This window comes from Stegostoma tigrinum, chromosome 27, assembly GCF_030684315.1.
Source record: "Stegostoma tigrinum isolate sSteTig4 chromosome 27, sSteTig4.hap1, whole genome shotgun sequence".
NCBI lineage: Eukaryota > Metazoa > Chordata > Chondrichthyes > Orectolobiformes > Stegostomatidae > Stegostoma > Stegostoma tigrinum.
In genome coordinates, this window is record NC_081380.1 from 4,618,689 (window position 1) to 4,629,959 (window position 11,271).

General features: G+C 46.6%; 1 protein-coding gene across 3 annotated transcripts in view; it reads right to left on the reverse strand.

Moving 5' to 3' along the window:
- Positions 1–10,289, reverse strand: part of zzef1 (zinc finger, ZZ-type with EF hand domain 1) — a 255,470-nt gene extending 245,181 nt beyond the window's left edge. For all 3 annotated transcript variants that reach the window (XM_048556964.2, XM_048556965.2, XM_048556963.2), the window contains exon 1: positions 9,658–10,289. In XM_048556964.2, the coding sequence (XP_048412921.1) occupies positions 9,658–10,089 (432 nt within the window). In that variant the 5' untranslated portion in view covers positions 10,090–10,289. The remainder of the gene's footprint in view (positions 1–9,657) is intronic.
- Positions 10,290–11,271: the final 982 nt, after the last annotated feature.

Below are 11,271 nucleotides of genomic sequence, written 5' to 3' on the forward strand. Positions count from 1 at the left end.
TAGGTTACGTGGAACAGTCCCTCTTCCGCACCTACACAGGCCCCAAACCCCACCTCTTCCTCCGGTACATTGATGACTGTATCGGCGCCGCCTCTTGCTCCCCAGAGGAGCTCGAACAGTTCATCCACTTCACCAACACCTTCCACCCCAACCTTCAGTTCACCTGGGCCATCTCCGGCACATCCCTCACCTTCCTGGACCTCTCAGTCTCCATCTCAGGCAACCAGCTTGTAACTGATGTCCATTTCAAGCCCACCGACTCCCACAGCTACCTAGAATACACCTCCGCCCACCCACCCTCCTGCAAAAATTCCATCCCCTATTCCCAATTCCTCCGCCTCCGCCGCATCTGCTCCCACGATAAGACATTCCACTCCCGCACATCCCAGATGTCCAAGTTCTTTAAGGACCGCAACTTTCCCCCCACGGTGATTGAGAACGCCGTTGACCGCGTCTCCCGCATTTCCCGCAACACATCCCTCACACCCCGCCCCCGCCACAACCGCCCCAAGAGGATCCCCCTCGTTCTCACACACCACCCTACCAACCTCCGGATACAACGTATTATCCTCCGACACTTCCGCCATTTACAATCCGACCCCACCACCCAAGACATTTTTCCATCCCCTCCCCTGTCTGCTTTCCGGAGAGACCACTCTCTCCGTGACTCCCTTGTTCGCTCCACACTGCCCTCCAACCCCACCACACCCGGCACCTTCCCCTGCAACCGCAGGAAATGCTACACTTGTCCCCACACCTCCTCCCTCACCCCCATCCCAGGCCCCAAGATGACATTCCACATCAAGCAGAGGTTCACCTGCACATCTGCCAATGTGGTATACTGCATCCACTGTACCCGGTGCGGCTTCCTCTACATTGGTGAAACCAAGCGGAGGCTTGGGGACCGCTTTGCAGAACACCTCCGCTCAGTTCGCAATAAACAACTGCACCTCCCAGTCGCAAACCATTTCCACTCCCCCTCCCATTCTCTTGATGACATGTCCATCATGGGCCTCCTGCACTGCCACAATGATGCCACCCGAAGGTTGCAGGAACAGCAACTCATATTCCGCCTGGGAACCCTGCAGCCATATGGTATCAATGTGGACTTCACCAGTTTCAAAATCTCCCCTTCCCCTACTGCATCCCTAAACCAGCCCAGTTCATCCCCTCCCCCCACTGCACCACACAACCAGCCCAGCTCTTCCCCCCCCACCCACTACATCCCAAAACCAGTCCAACCTGTCTCTGCCTCCCTAACCGGTTCTTCCTCTCACCCATCCCTTCCTCCCACCCCAAGCCGCACCCCCCGCTACCTACTAACCTCATCCCACCTCCCTGACCTGTCCGTCTTCCCTGGACTGACCTATCCCCTCCCTACCTCCCCACCTACACTCTCTCCACCTATCTTCTTTACTCTCCATCTTCGGTCCGCCTCCCCCCCTCTCCCTATTTATTCCAGTTCCCTCCCCCCATCCCCCTCTCTGATGAAGGGTCTAGGCCCGAAACGTCAGCTTTTGTGCTCCTGAGATGCTGCTTGGCCTGCTGTGTTCATCCAGCCTCACATTTTATTATCTTGGAATCCCCAGCATCTGCAGTTCCCATTATCTCTGGTACATATAGCTCGAGTGCACTACTAGTGAGCCATTTGCCTGTTCCATGTCAGTGAATACTGTCTCCAATGCAACGGTGTAACTTGGTGATGATGGAGCCAAGTGCATTACACCAAAGTTACCACTGTCATTCAAAAATTCTTTTCATGGTTGGGTCTGATAGTTGTTGGCACAGCACCTTTTCATCTTCCACACAACTTCTTGGATAGCATGGGTCATGGAAGCAGATTGCAAACCAGATGAGCTACACTCCAAATTCATTTCTGCAAGGCGAGTATCAAACTAATCTTTGCTCCTGTTTCTTTATTTACCAAATAACATTACGTAGATGAATGCACTCAATGGTACCTGAATTCTCAGGAGCAAAAAGACTAAACAAGAGCTTCTGACAGATCTCAACTTTTGATTGTCAGGTCAACTTGGTGTCAGTAGCTGTATCTCAGATGACACCTTGTACTTCAGAAGGTGGTGCTGGGAACAGTGTTCTAGTAGCCACTGTTGATTTTTGAATGAAAGATGCCTTCAGATGAAGACTCCGCCCATCTTGCTCATTTGGAAGCACCAAGTGAAATGTTCTGAATTGCCACTACATTTTTGTTCATAAAGTCATGAATAAGGAGTCAACAGCCACAGACATTGCTCATTAAATTAATTCATCTGTGAATAATCTCCTGTACTTTGCCAGAAGAGGGCAAAATGTGAAATTATGCTTCATTGCAGGCCTTACTTTTTGGGGCTACTTTAGGAAAAAGTGACCATTATGCTTTAAAAACAGCCTTTGGTTCATCAACCTTCTTTTTCCGTAGTATGCTGCTGAAGGGAATACTGTCTTTGAATTTACTGTTATGAGGTGTCATTCCAAATTCGCCGTTTCACTTATCCATACATTTTGGTGACAAGGCAAATGCTTACACCTTTCATAGTTGGGAACCAAAATTCATTTTCCAATTCCATACCAGAGCTGTGAATTTCTACAGAGAACCGTCAGAGGAGTGGGACAAGCTGAGCTGCTCTTGCAGACAGTCCACAAGGACATGATGGGCTGAACAGCTTTTGTTTCTCGTGCTCTAACATACTGGCTTCACATATCAGTTCCTAGTATATTTCTCATTCATTTGTTTGCATTGCCACCACAAAGTGTGCTTTACGCTCCATTGATAGTCCATCTGGATCAAACCAAACCACAATGAAATAAGCTGGTAGAACCCGCCCATCTTTCCCTAGCTTGGTGTTTCTGAAAGCAGATATCATGCAATAGCATGACAACTGATGCGTGCAGTGAGGGATCACAGACAGGCAGTGAGATTGACTGCCACAGCTTTGCAATCTGTGTGATGGAGACCATAGACATTGAACTTTAAAAACATGACGATGACGCAAAGCAGTATAAGCATGACTCTTAGAGCTTCAGATTACCCAAGCTTTAGTTAATCCTTATTCCTTCTAAACTCCAGCAAATATAGTCCCAGAGTTCTCAAAAATTCCTCATATGTTAAGCTTTCCCTTCCTGGGACTATTCTCATGAACCTGCTCTGAACCCGCTCCAGGGCCAGTACATCCTTCTTGAGGTATGGGGCCCAAAACTGCACACAATACTCCAAATGTGGCCTGACCAGAGCCTTATAAAGCCTCAGTAGTACATCCCTGTATTTATATTCAAGACCTCTCAAAATAAATTTCAACATTGCTTTTTCCTCCTACCAGATGGACGCCCTATTATTCTCTCAAGTGGATGCCAGTGCTCCCTCTAAGCTGAACTAGTGAACAGACACTCAAATTCACACACGTATTGGTGTGCTGATGCGCTGCCTTTCAGGTTCAGAAGTCTTTATTGTATGCGGACCTCAGTAGTCTGTGCACTGAGAAAGAGGGGCTATCCATGGAAGCTAATAACCTGCATGACTAATTTGTAAAAAAAACTGAGGAATTCTGGCTTCTCGGCTCATGTTTACTGCTCATCCAAAGGCAAAAAACAGGTGACCTGGAGATTATCAGATTTTTCTTTCTGGGATCCTGGTCTCAAATTGGCTGATGGGTTTTCTACATTACAGCAATGACCAATACACTTCAAAACTACTCAATAGGCTGTAATAAGCTTTGGCACAACCTATATTTGTGAAAGATAGTGTCTAAATGCAAGTTTGTTCTTTCCTTTTCATATGACAATTCTCAAAGAATCCTTACAGTGTGTAATGAGGTCATTTGGCCAATTGAGTCCACAATGACCCTGCGAACTACATCTCACCCATGACAGCTTTACACCCTCTCCCTGTAACTCCACATATGATCAAAGCTAATCCACCCCTCAACATTTCCAATCGACCTACCCTGCTCACGTTTTGACTGTGGAGGGAAACCCACAGGGAGAATGTGCAAACTCCACGCAGATAGTTGACCGAGGGTGGAATTGAACCTGGATCCCCGGTGCTGAGGTAGCAGTAGTAATCACTGGGACACCCCAGGAATGAGTCACAGGGTTACTCTGATACCACAATCTATGTTTAGCTTGATCATTAGGACAATTATTTTGAGGTATTATTGCATTTGTATTCTGTTTAGAACTGAAAACAGAAACATGGGGCAATTCATTCTTGAGCATGATCAAATAGTCTAATAAATCTGCATCTTCACTCCAATTTTCTCATTTTATCCCCTTGATTTTCCCTAACCAGGTCAGAATCATTATCTGTTCTGCTGTTTGCAAGTTCCCCTTTAGCTACATAGTAATCTGACTTGGAATTACATCCTACAACTAGCCCCCGCGCCACTTCCTAATGGACTTTGCGGTTGGGTGGGAGGGTGGAGTTGCAGTCATTGATAAGGAGCCAGAGAAGATTCCTGAGAAAATATTTTCTTTATACAGACTTGGTTAAGACAATGAGACATTTTGTTGGAGAGGCTGAATCAGATACCAGTGCATCACTAATAGGGACAGTAAACACGTGAAGCAGGGAAATAACTGGTTTCTTTTTGTGTTGCAAACTTCCACAGTTCACCTTTTCCACAATGCTTTCAGCAAATCTATACTGCTGAAGGGAAACTGGAAATGGGGAATAATAATTAACCTTGCTAGCAATACCACTATTTCAAGAATGATGGTTCCAAAAAGTTGTCATCCTGCAGATCTCAAGTTTGAAACATTCTTTACAAATACTATGTAGCCTTCCAGTTTTATGGATCAGAATTCAGCTCACACATTTTTCAAGAGAGGCTAAACACATGTAAAACTAAAGCGCGTGAGATTGGGAGTAGTCTACTAACATGGACAAAGCAATGGCTGGCAGACAGGAAACAGAGTAAGAATAACGGGTATTTTTCCGAGCTATCAATGCTTGGACCCCAACTACTCACAGCATACAAGTGATTTAGATGAAGCACCTAAATGTAATCTCTCCAAGTTTGCTGATGACACAAACCTGGGTGGGAAGGTGAGCTATGAGGATGGAGAGATGCTTCAGTCTGATTTGGACAAGAGTGAGTGGGCAAACGAATGGCAGATGTCAAACAATGTGGATAAAAATGAGGTTATCCACTTTGGTAACAAAAACAAGAAGGCAGATTATCTGAATGGTGACAGACCAGGAAAGGAGGAGGTGCAATGAGACCCGTGTATCCTTGTGCACCAATCGCTGAAAGTAAGCATGCAGGTGCAGCAGGCGGTGAAGTTAAGGGTAAACAGTATGTCAGCCTCAGAAGCCAGAGGATCCAAGGGCAGGAGCAGAGATGTCTTGCTGCAAATGTATAGGGTCTTGATGAGATCACATCTCAAATATTTAGCGTAGTTTTGGACTCTTCATCTGAGGATGGGTGTTCTGGCTATGAAGAAAGTACAACAAAGGTTCACCAGACTGGTTCCTGGGTTGGAGGGACTGACCTAAGGGAAGAGACTGGACTGGTTAAAACCATAATTACTGGGGTTTAGAAGAACAAGGTGGGTGGATCTCTTCTAAACCCTTTAAAATTCTATTAGGACTAGGCCAAGGTAAAAACATTCCTGTGTTTACGGAAAACTGGGGAGTCTGGAACCAGGGTTACTGTTTAAAGAATAGCGTAGACCAAATAGGACCAAGATGAGGAGAAATTTATTCACCCAACAGAGTGATGAGTCTGTGGAATTCTCTGTCACAGAAAGCATCTGAGGGCAAAATATTGAATGGCTACAAGGATTTAGGTGTAGTTCTTAGGGCTGAAGGGGTCAGAGTATGGGGAGAAAGCAGGCACAGGGTACTGAACGGGACAATCGACATGATCATACTGAATGATAGGGCAGGTTCAAAGGGCCAAACAGCCTACCCCTCCTCCTATTTTGTATGGTTTAATTTGTTTACAGAGAGAAGATTCATTACACTTGGGAAAGTACTAGTAGAGAGAAAGAGGCTAACACCACTGCTGACTCCAGTCAGCCTTTTGAGGTTAATCAAAATAAGACATGCAAACATGTTTTGATAGGATATCATGCTCATGTACCATGTTCCAATCCCTGGAGGTTCACAATATATAAATGAGATATGCCCATGGATAGGTCAGCTGACCAACTCTAATCACCTCATCAAAACCACTGGCCTAAATAATGTTAGCTTAGCAACTGAAATCTAATCGTTAGCAATGCAACCAAGTTATTGTATAGTGTCAGCCTATCTACAGGTCTTGTTAACATATAAGAACTTTAGTAGGGAATTAGATAGCATGCTCCAATAGTAATTCCTCTTTTCAGTCATTTGTGGGCACTAACCAGAGTTAAAAATTATCACGACAGCCCTGAGATCAGGGGACAAAATATGGGACCAATTGACTTTAGCTATTTTCCTTACGTTCATCCGACAATAGGGCTGGTCAGAACATACAGAAGCCTTAGTTAATATTGTTGTCAACCACGCCCTTTGTGCACAACTCAAAGGTGACCTTTGTACTCCCTATTCATTTAAACCAAAATTCCATTCTTAAAAAGAAAACTTCTCCCACTGAATTGGCAAGTCATTCGTTGCAGAAATCTAGTAATATGGCCAAGCACTCAACAGACACAAAGAAACACAGGAAGGTCCTAACTGACCAGAACAGTACTTTGTACACTCAGGTACAAAGTGTCAATCAGCCTTTAATCACATAGCAATAGCTCTTAATAGCCAAACAGCAAGTGACTGAAAGGAAATGAACATTTTTCTCAATTTCCAAAACAACAATCTAAAACTGCACAGGTGTCTCAAAATTACAGCATGGAGCTGGAAGAACACAGCGTTTCTGAAATGTCAACTTTCCTGCTCCTCTGATCCTGCCTGGCCTGCTGTGCTCCACATTGTGTTATCTCTGACTCCAGCATCTGCAGTTCTTGCTATCTCTGAGGAGCCTCACAACCTGCCTGTTTCAGCATGCTAGCATGAACCCCTGAAATTAAAACTGCCCAAGTATCACAACAGTTAAATATGGAGGAGTGAGGAATTAAACTAACAGGATTTCTCAACCAAAGGGAACAAATGGTGGCCACCCGAATGCTTACAAATGAAAGGTGCAGACCCAATATCAGTAATTCAGTTTTTGCAGATGCTAGCTGACCCACTATATCTCTCCTACCTTGTGTTACGGCCTTGTGGATTGGCTGCAGATACTGGACACTGGGCAAATAAAAAAATGCTGGAAATACCCAGCAGATTAGGCAGCATCCATGAGAGGAAACATAGCTACTAAACAATGATTTGAAGGCACAAAGTGACAAACACAGGATTGGTTGTGTCAGTACAAGCTGGGAACAGTTAAATCCCTGTTATGAAAAGCTGAGTCCATGTTATGATGAAATTCTGATCCTTTAGGCGGCACTTAAAAGCAATTCACCAAGACTCCTTCAACTGTGTCATTCCAAATCCACAACCATTGCCATCTGAAAGGACAGGGGCAGCAGATAGATGGGAACACCTCCACTTGCAAGTTCCCTTCCAAGTCATACACCATCCTGACTTAGAAATATGTCACCGGGTCAGAATCCTGGAGTTTCCTCCCTCACAACACTGTGGGTGGCCTTAAACCACATGGACTGCACCTTTTCATGAGGGTAACTCAGAAACACCTTAATTACAATTAAGAATGGGCAATCAACACCGGCCCAGCCCAGCACTGTCTACATCCCTTTGATCAAACAATGAAAAGAACTCGAAGCACGTTAACTACGGTAAAGACAGTTAATGCTGGAAATGCTGAACACTTCCTGCACAATTTGTGGAGAAAGATAGATTTTCGATTCAATAGCCTTTCATCACAAACTTTATAGATGTTGCCAGATCCAACAATTTCAAGCATTTTCTGATCCTATTTCAAATTTCCACTACTTTTTTTTGTATTGACGAACTACACAGCACAAAGTTCAGCATTCATTTCAACAGCAAACAATAAGTAAGCTGATACTGGGATTAGACACATCAAAATCAGTTGCTTTCACAAGTACATCTGAAGGCAGACCAGTCCTTGAATATAACATGTTATTACAGTCCTGGCTGATACTCAGCAGGCTAAATTACTGGCCTGTCTCTATAGGTTCAGAGGTGGGTTATCACTTACAGCTCTGGACAGGCCTTCCTTTTTTTTTGTTATTCTTTTGGGTGAATATTGCTGTCACTGGAAAGGCCAACATTTGTCACCCATCCTAATTGCCCCTGAATTGACTGGCTTGCTTGATCATTTCAGCGCATAGTCAACAGTTAATCAAGTTGCTGTGGGTTTGGAATCACATGAAGCCAGATCAAGTAAGTATGGCAGATTTCCTCCCCTAAAGAATGAGTGACAAGATGGGTTTCTCCAACAATCAATGGCAGTTCCAATGTCACTACCACCAAGGTTCGCTTTCAGCTCCAGATTTATTCACTAAATTTAAATTCCACTGTCTGCCATGGTGGATTAAACCAAGGTTCCCAGAACTGTACCAGCCACTCACCTAAAGTAGGACACTTAGGTCCTTATCACAACAGAATTTGATTACATCGTGCTAGTTCTGATATAAATTATTCATCAACATAGTTTCCTCCAGATTACTGGAGGAAACTGTCTGCAATCAAAGAAATCTTCAACTTTGCAATAACTTCAATAAAGTGGCTTGGCATTCAGGGTTGGCAAGTTGAAAGTTTGCAATAATATTGTGGGTATGGGAATTGTCACCTTGTTCAATAGGTTCACTTACAGATGTGAGTTGCACTGTCGAGGTGTTACAGTGTGTATCAAAGGCCAGCCATGATCTATAAAATGTTCTATTATTTCATAAATTAGAAATAATCACACTTTGAACTCAAAACAATGAACCTTGATTGAATGTATAGCTTGCTACTCTCCAGATATCTGGTAGATTAATGCATTGCTCCTCAGCACGAGAAGCAGTGAATGGAGCAGACTGGAATATACATTCAAACAATAATTAGTTCCCATCTCCTTAATAAAATGTTATTATGAAGGGCACTGTTATAGATCTCACTGCGAGTGGAAGTACAAAGTGCATGGGTCACAGATCTGTCCCACTGGTTGTTGATACAGAATGTAGGAGATACGGAACTCGAAGGGAGTGAACACTGGATGGAATGCAGATCCCAGTCTTTGAGTGGCTACAGTGTACAGGATTAAGATCCCACTCTTGGGGTGCTGAACACAGCAATGGACAGGCATCTGACACCCCAGGGTGCATTTGAGGCACGCACGCGTGTGTCTCCTGTATCTGACACACTGGACATATGTATGTGGGGGACCTGTATCTGACAGCCCAGAGGTGAGAAAGAGAGGCAGGGACCTGAATTTGACATTCCAGGAGAGCGTGTAAGAGAGAGGGAACTGTATCTGACAGTCCCAGGAGTATGAGTGTGGAAGGGACCTGTATCTGATACTCCAGGGGTTGGTGCGGGGGGCACGTGTATCTGACAGTCCAGGGGGATCTGTATCTGACACTTCGGGGTGGGATGGGGGTCCGTACGTGACACACTGGGTGTTGGTTGGGATGTGATCTGACAGCTCTCCAGCCGATCCCTTCAGCAGTGTCCCCCACCCCCCCCGGGGGGTGGTCCTGGGCCTCCCTCACCTCCTCGCACTCCTCCTTGATGGCGAACCTGGTGGCGAGTAGGTCACAGAACTGGGCCATCCTGATGGTCTCCTCCCCGCGGGCCAGGCGCTCCTCCAGCCAGCGGATCAGGTGGCTGTGGTGCTGCTGGACCACGTTCTCGGACACCTCGTCCCGCACCTTGGCGGCCGCCTCCCGCAGGCGCTGGTGCTGGAACAGCACGTCGGCGCTGGGCCCGCAGTTGAGGCCGTGGCCGGACACCGAGCCGGGGCCTCCCCCTCCCTCCGCGGGCTCGGGGCCTCCGTCCGGGCCTGGCGCCGGGAAACCGGCCTTGGCCGAGCCCCGCTCGCCGTCCTGCCGCCGCCGCTGCTGCTCCTCCTCCTCGTCCTCCTCCTCCTCCTCGTCCTCGGCGCAGTCAGGCTGCTCGGCGCCCGCGCTCTCCGTGTTACCCATGCCCGGCCTTACCGCCCCCCCACCAGCCCGGGCACTTTCCTGAAGCTGCGACCCCGGTCCCTCAGACACCGGCTCCCCGGCTCCCGGCTCCTCCACTACCGGGTCCGCTTCACGACACACTGCCGGATTCTGGTGGGGGGGTCCGCTTCACGACACACTGCCGGATACCGAGAGGGGAACAGCCCAACGACACACTGCCGGATTCCGGGGTGGGCGGGTGAGGAGGTGTCCGCCACACGACACACTGCCGGATTCCGGGGCCCGCTTCACGACACACTGCCAGATTCCGGGTTAGGGGGGTCGACTTCACGACCTCAGCGTTGGGAGCGGAAGGTGAACATGTTCTTAAAGGGACCACTCGTGTGGAAGAGGATTGTCAGAAATCTGTCCATGATCATCAATCATTTCCAATTTTGAAATAAAACGTTTTGACCTCCCCCCTCAAAGAAATTACATATGATCAAAAAGAATCTTTCATTTGCTTTGATTTATTGTTGTCACGTGGACCGAAACACAGTGAAAAGTACTGTTTTGGGTGCTGAACAAAGCTCAGAGGAATAAAACAGAATTCAAAACAGCTGCGGAGAGAGAAAGATCCAAATTAGCATTGAAAACGTCCACTCAAAAGTCTCTAAACGGCTGGGAAGAAGCTGTCCTCCAACGTGTTGGTATGCGTATTCAAACTTTTACATCTTCTGCCCAACTGGAGTGTGGAAGAGACTATAACCCTGCTGGGAAGGAACTCTGATTACGGGGATTGCTTTCCCAGAGCAGCAGAAGATGAAGTCAATGGATGGAAGGCTGGTTTTCGTGATGGACTGGAGATAGTAGGAACTGCAGATGATGGACAATCTGAGATAACAAGCTGTAGAGCCATCTTCTGTCCGCCTCCCCCCTCTCTCCCTATTTATTTCAGAACCCCCTTCCCCTCCCCCATTTCTGATGAAGGGACGAGGCCCGAAACATCAGCTTTCCTGCTCCTCTGATGCTGCTTGGCCTGCTGTGTTCATCCAGCTCTACACCTTGTTATTTCGTGATGGACTAGGCTGTTTTCACAACTCTGTGTAGGTACTTGTGGTCTTGGGAGGAGTAGTTGCCAAACCACGCTGTGATGCATCTGGACAAGCTGCTTTCTGCTGGTGCGTCTTTAAAAATGGTGAGTGTCTTTATGGACATGCTGAA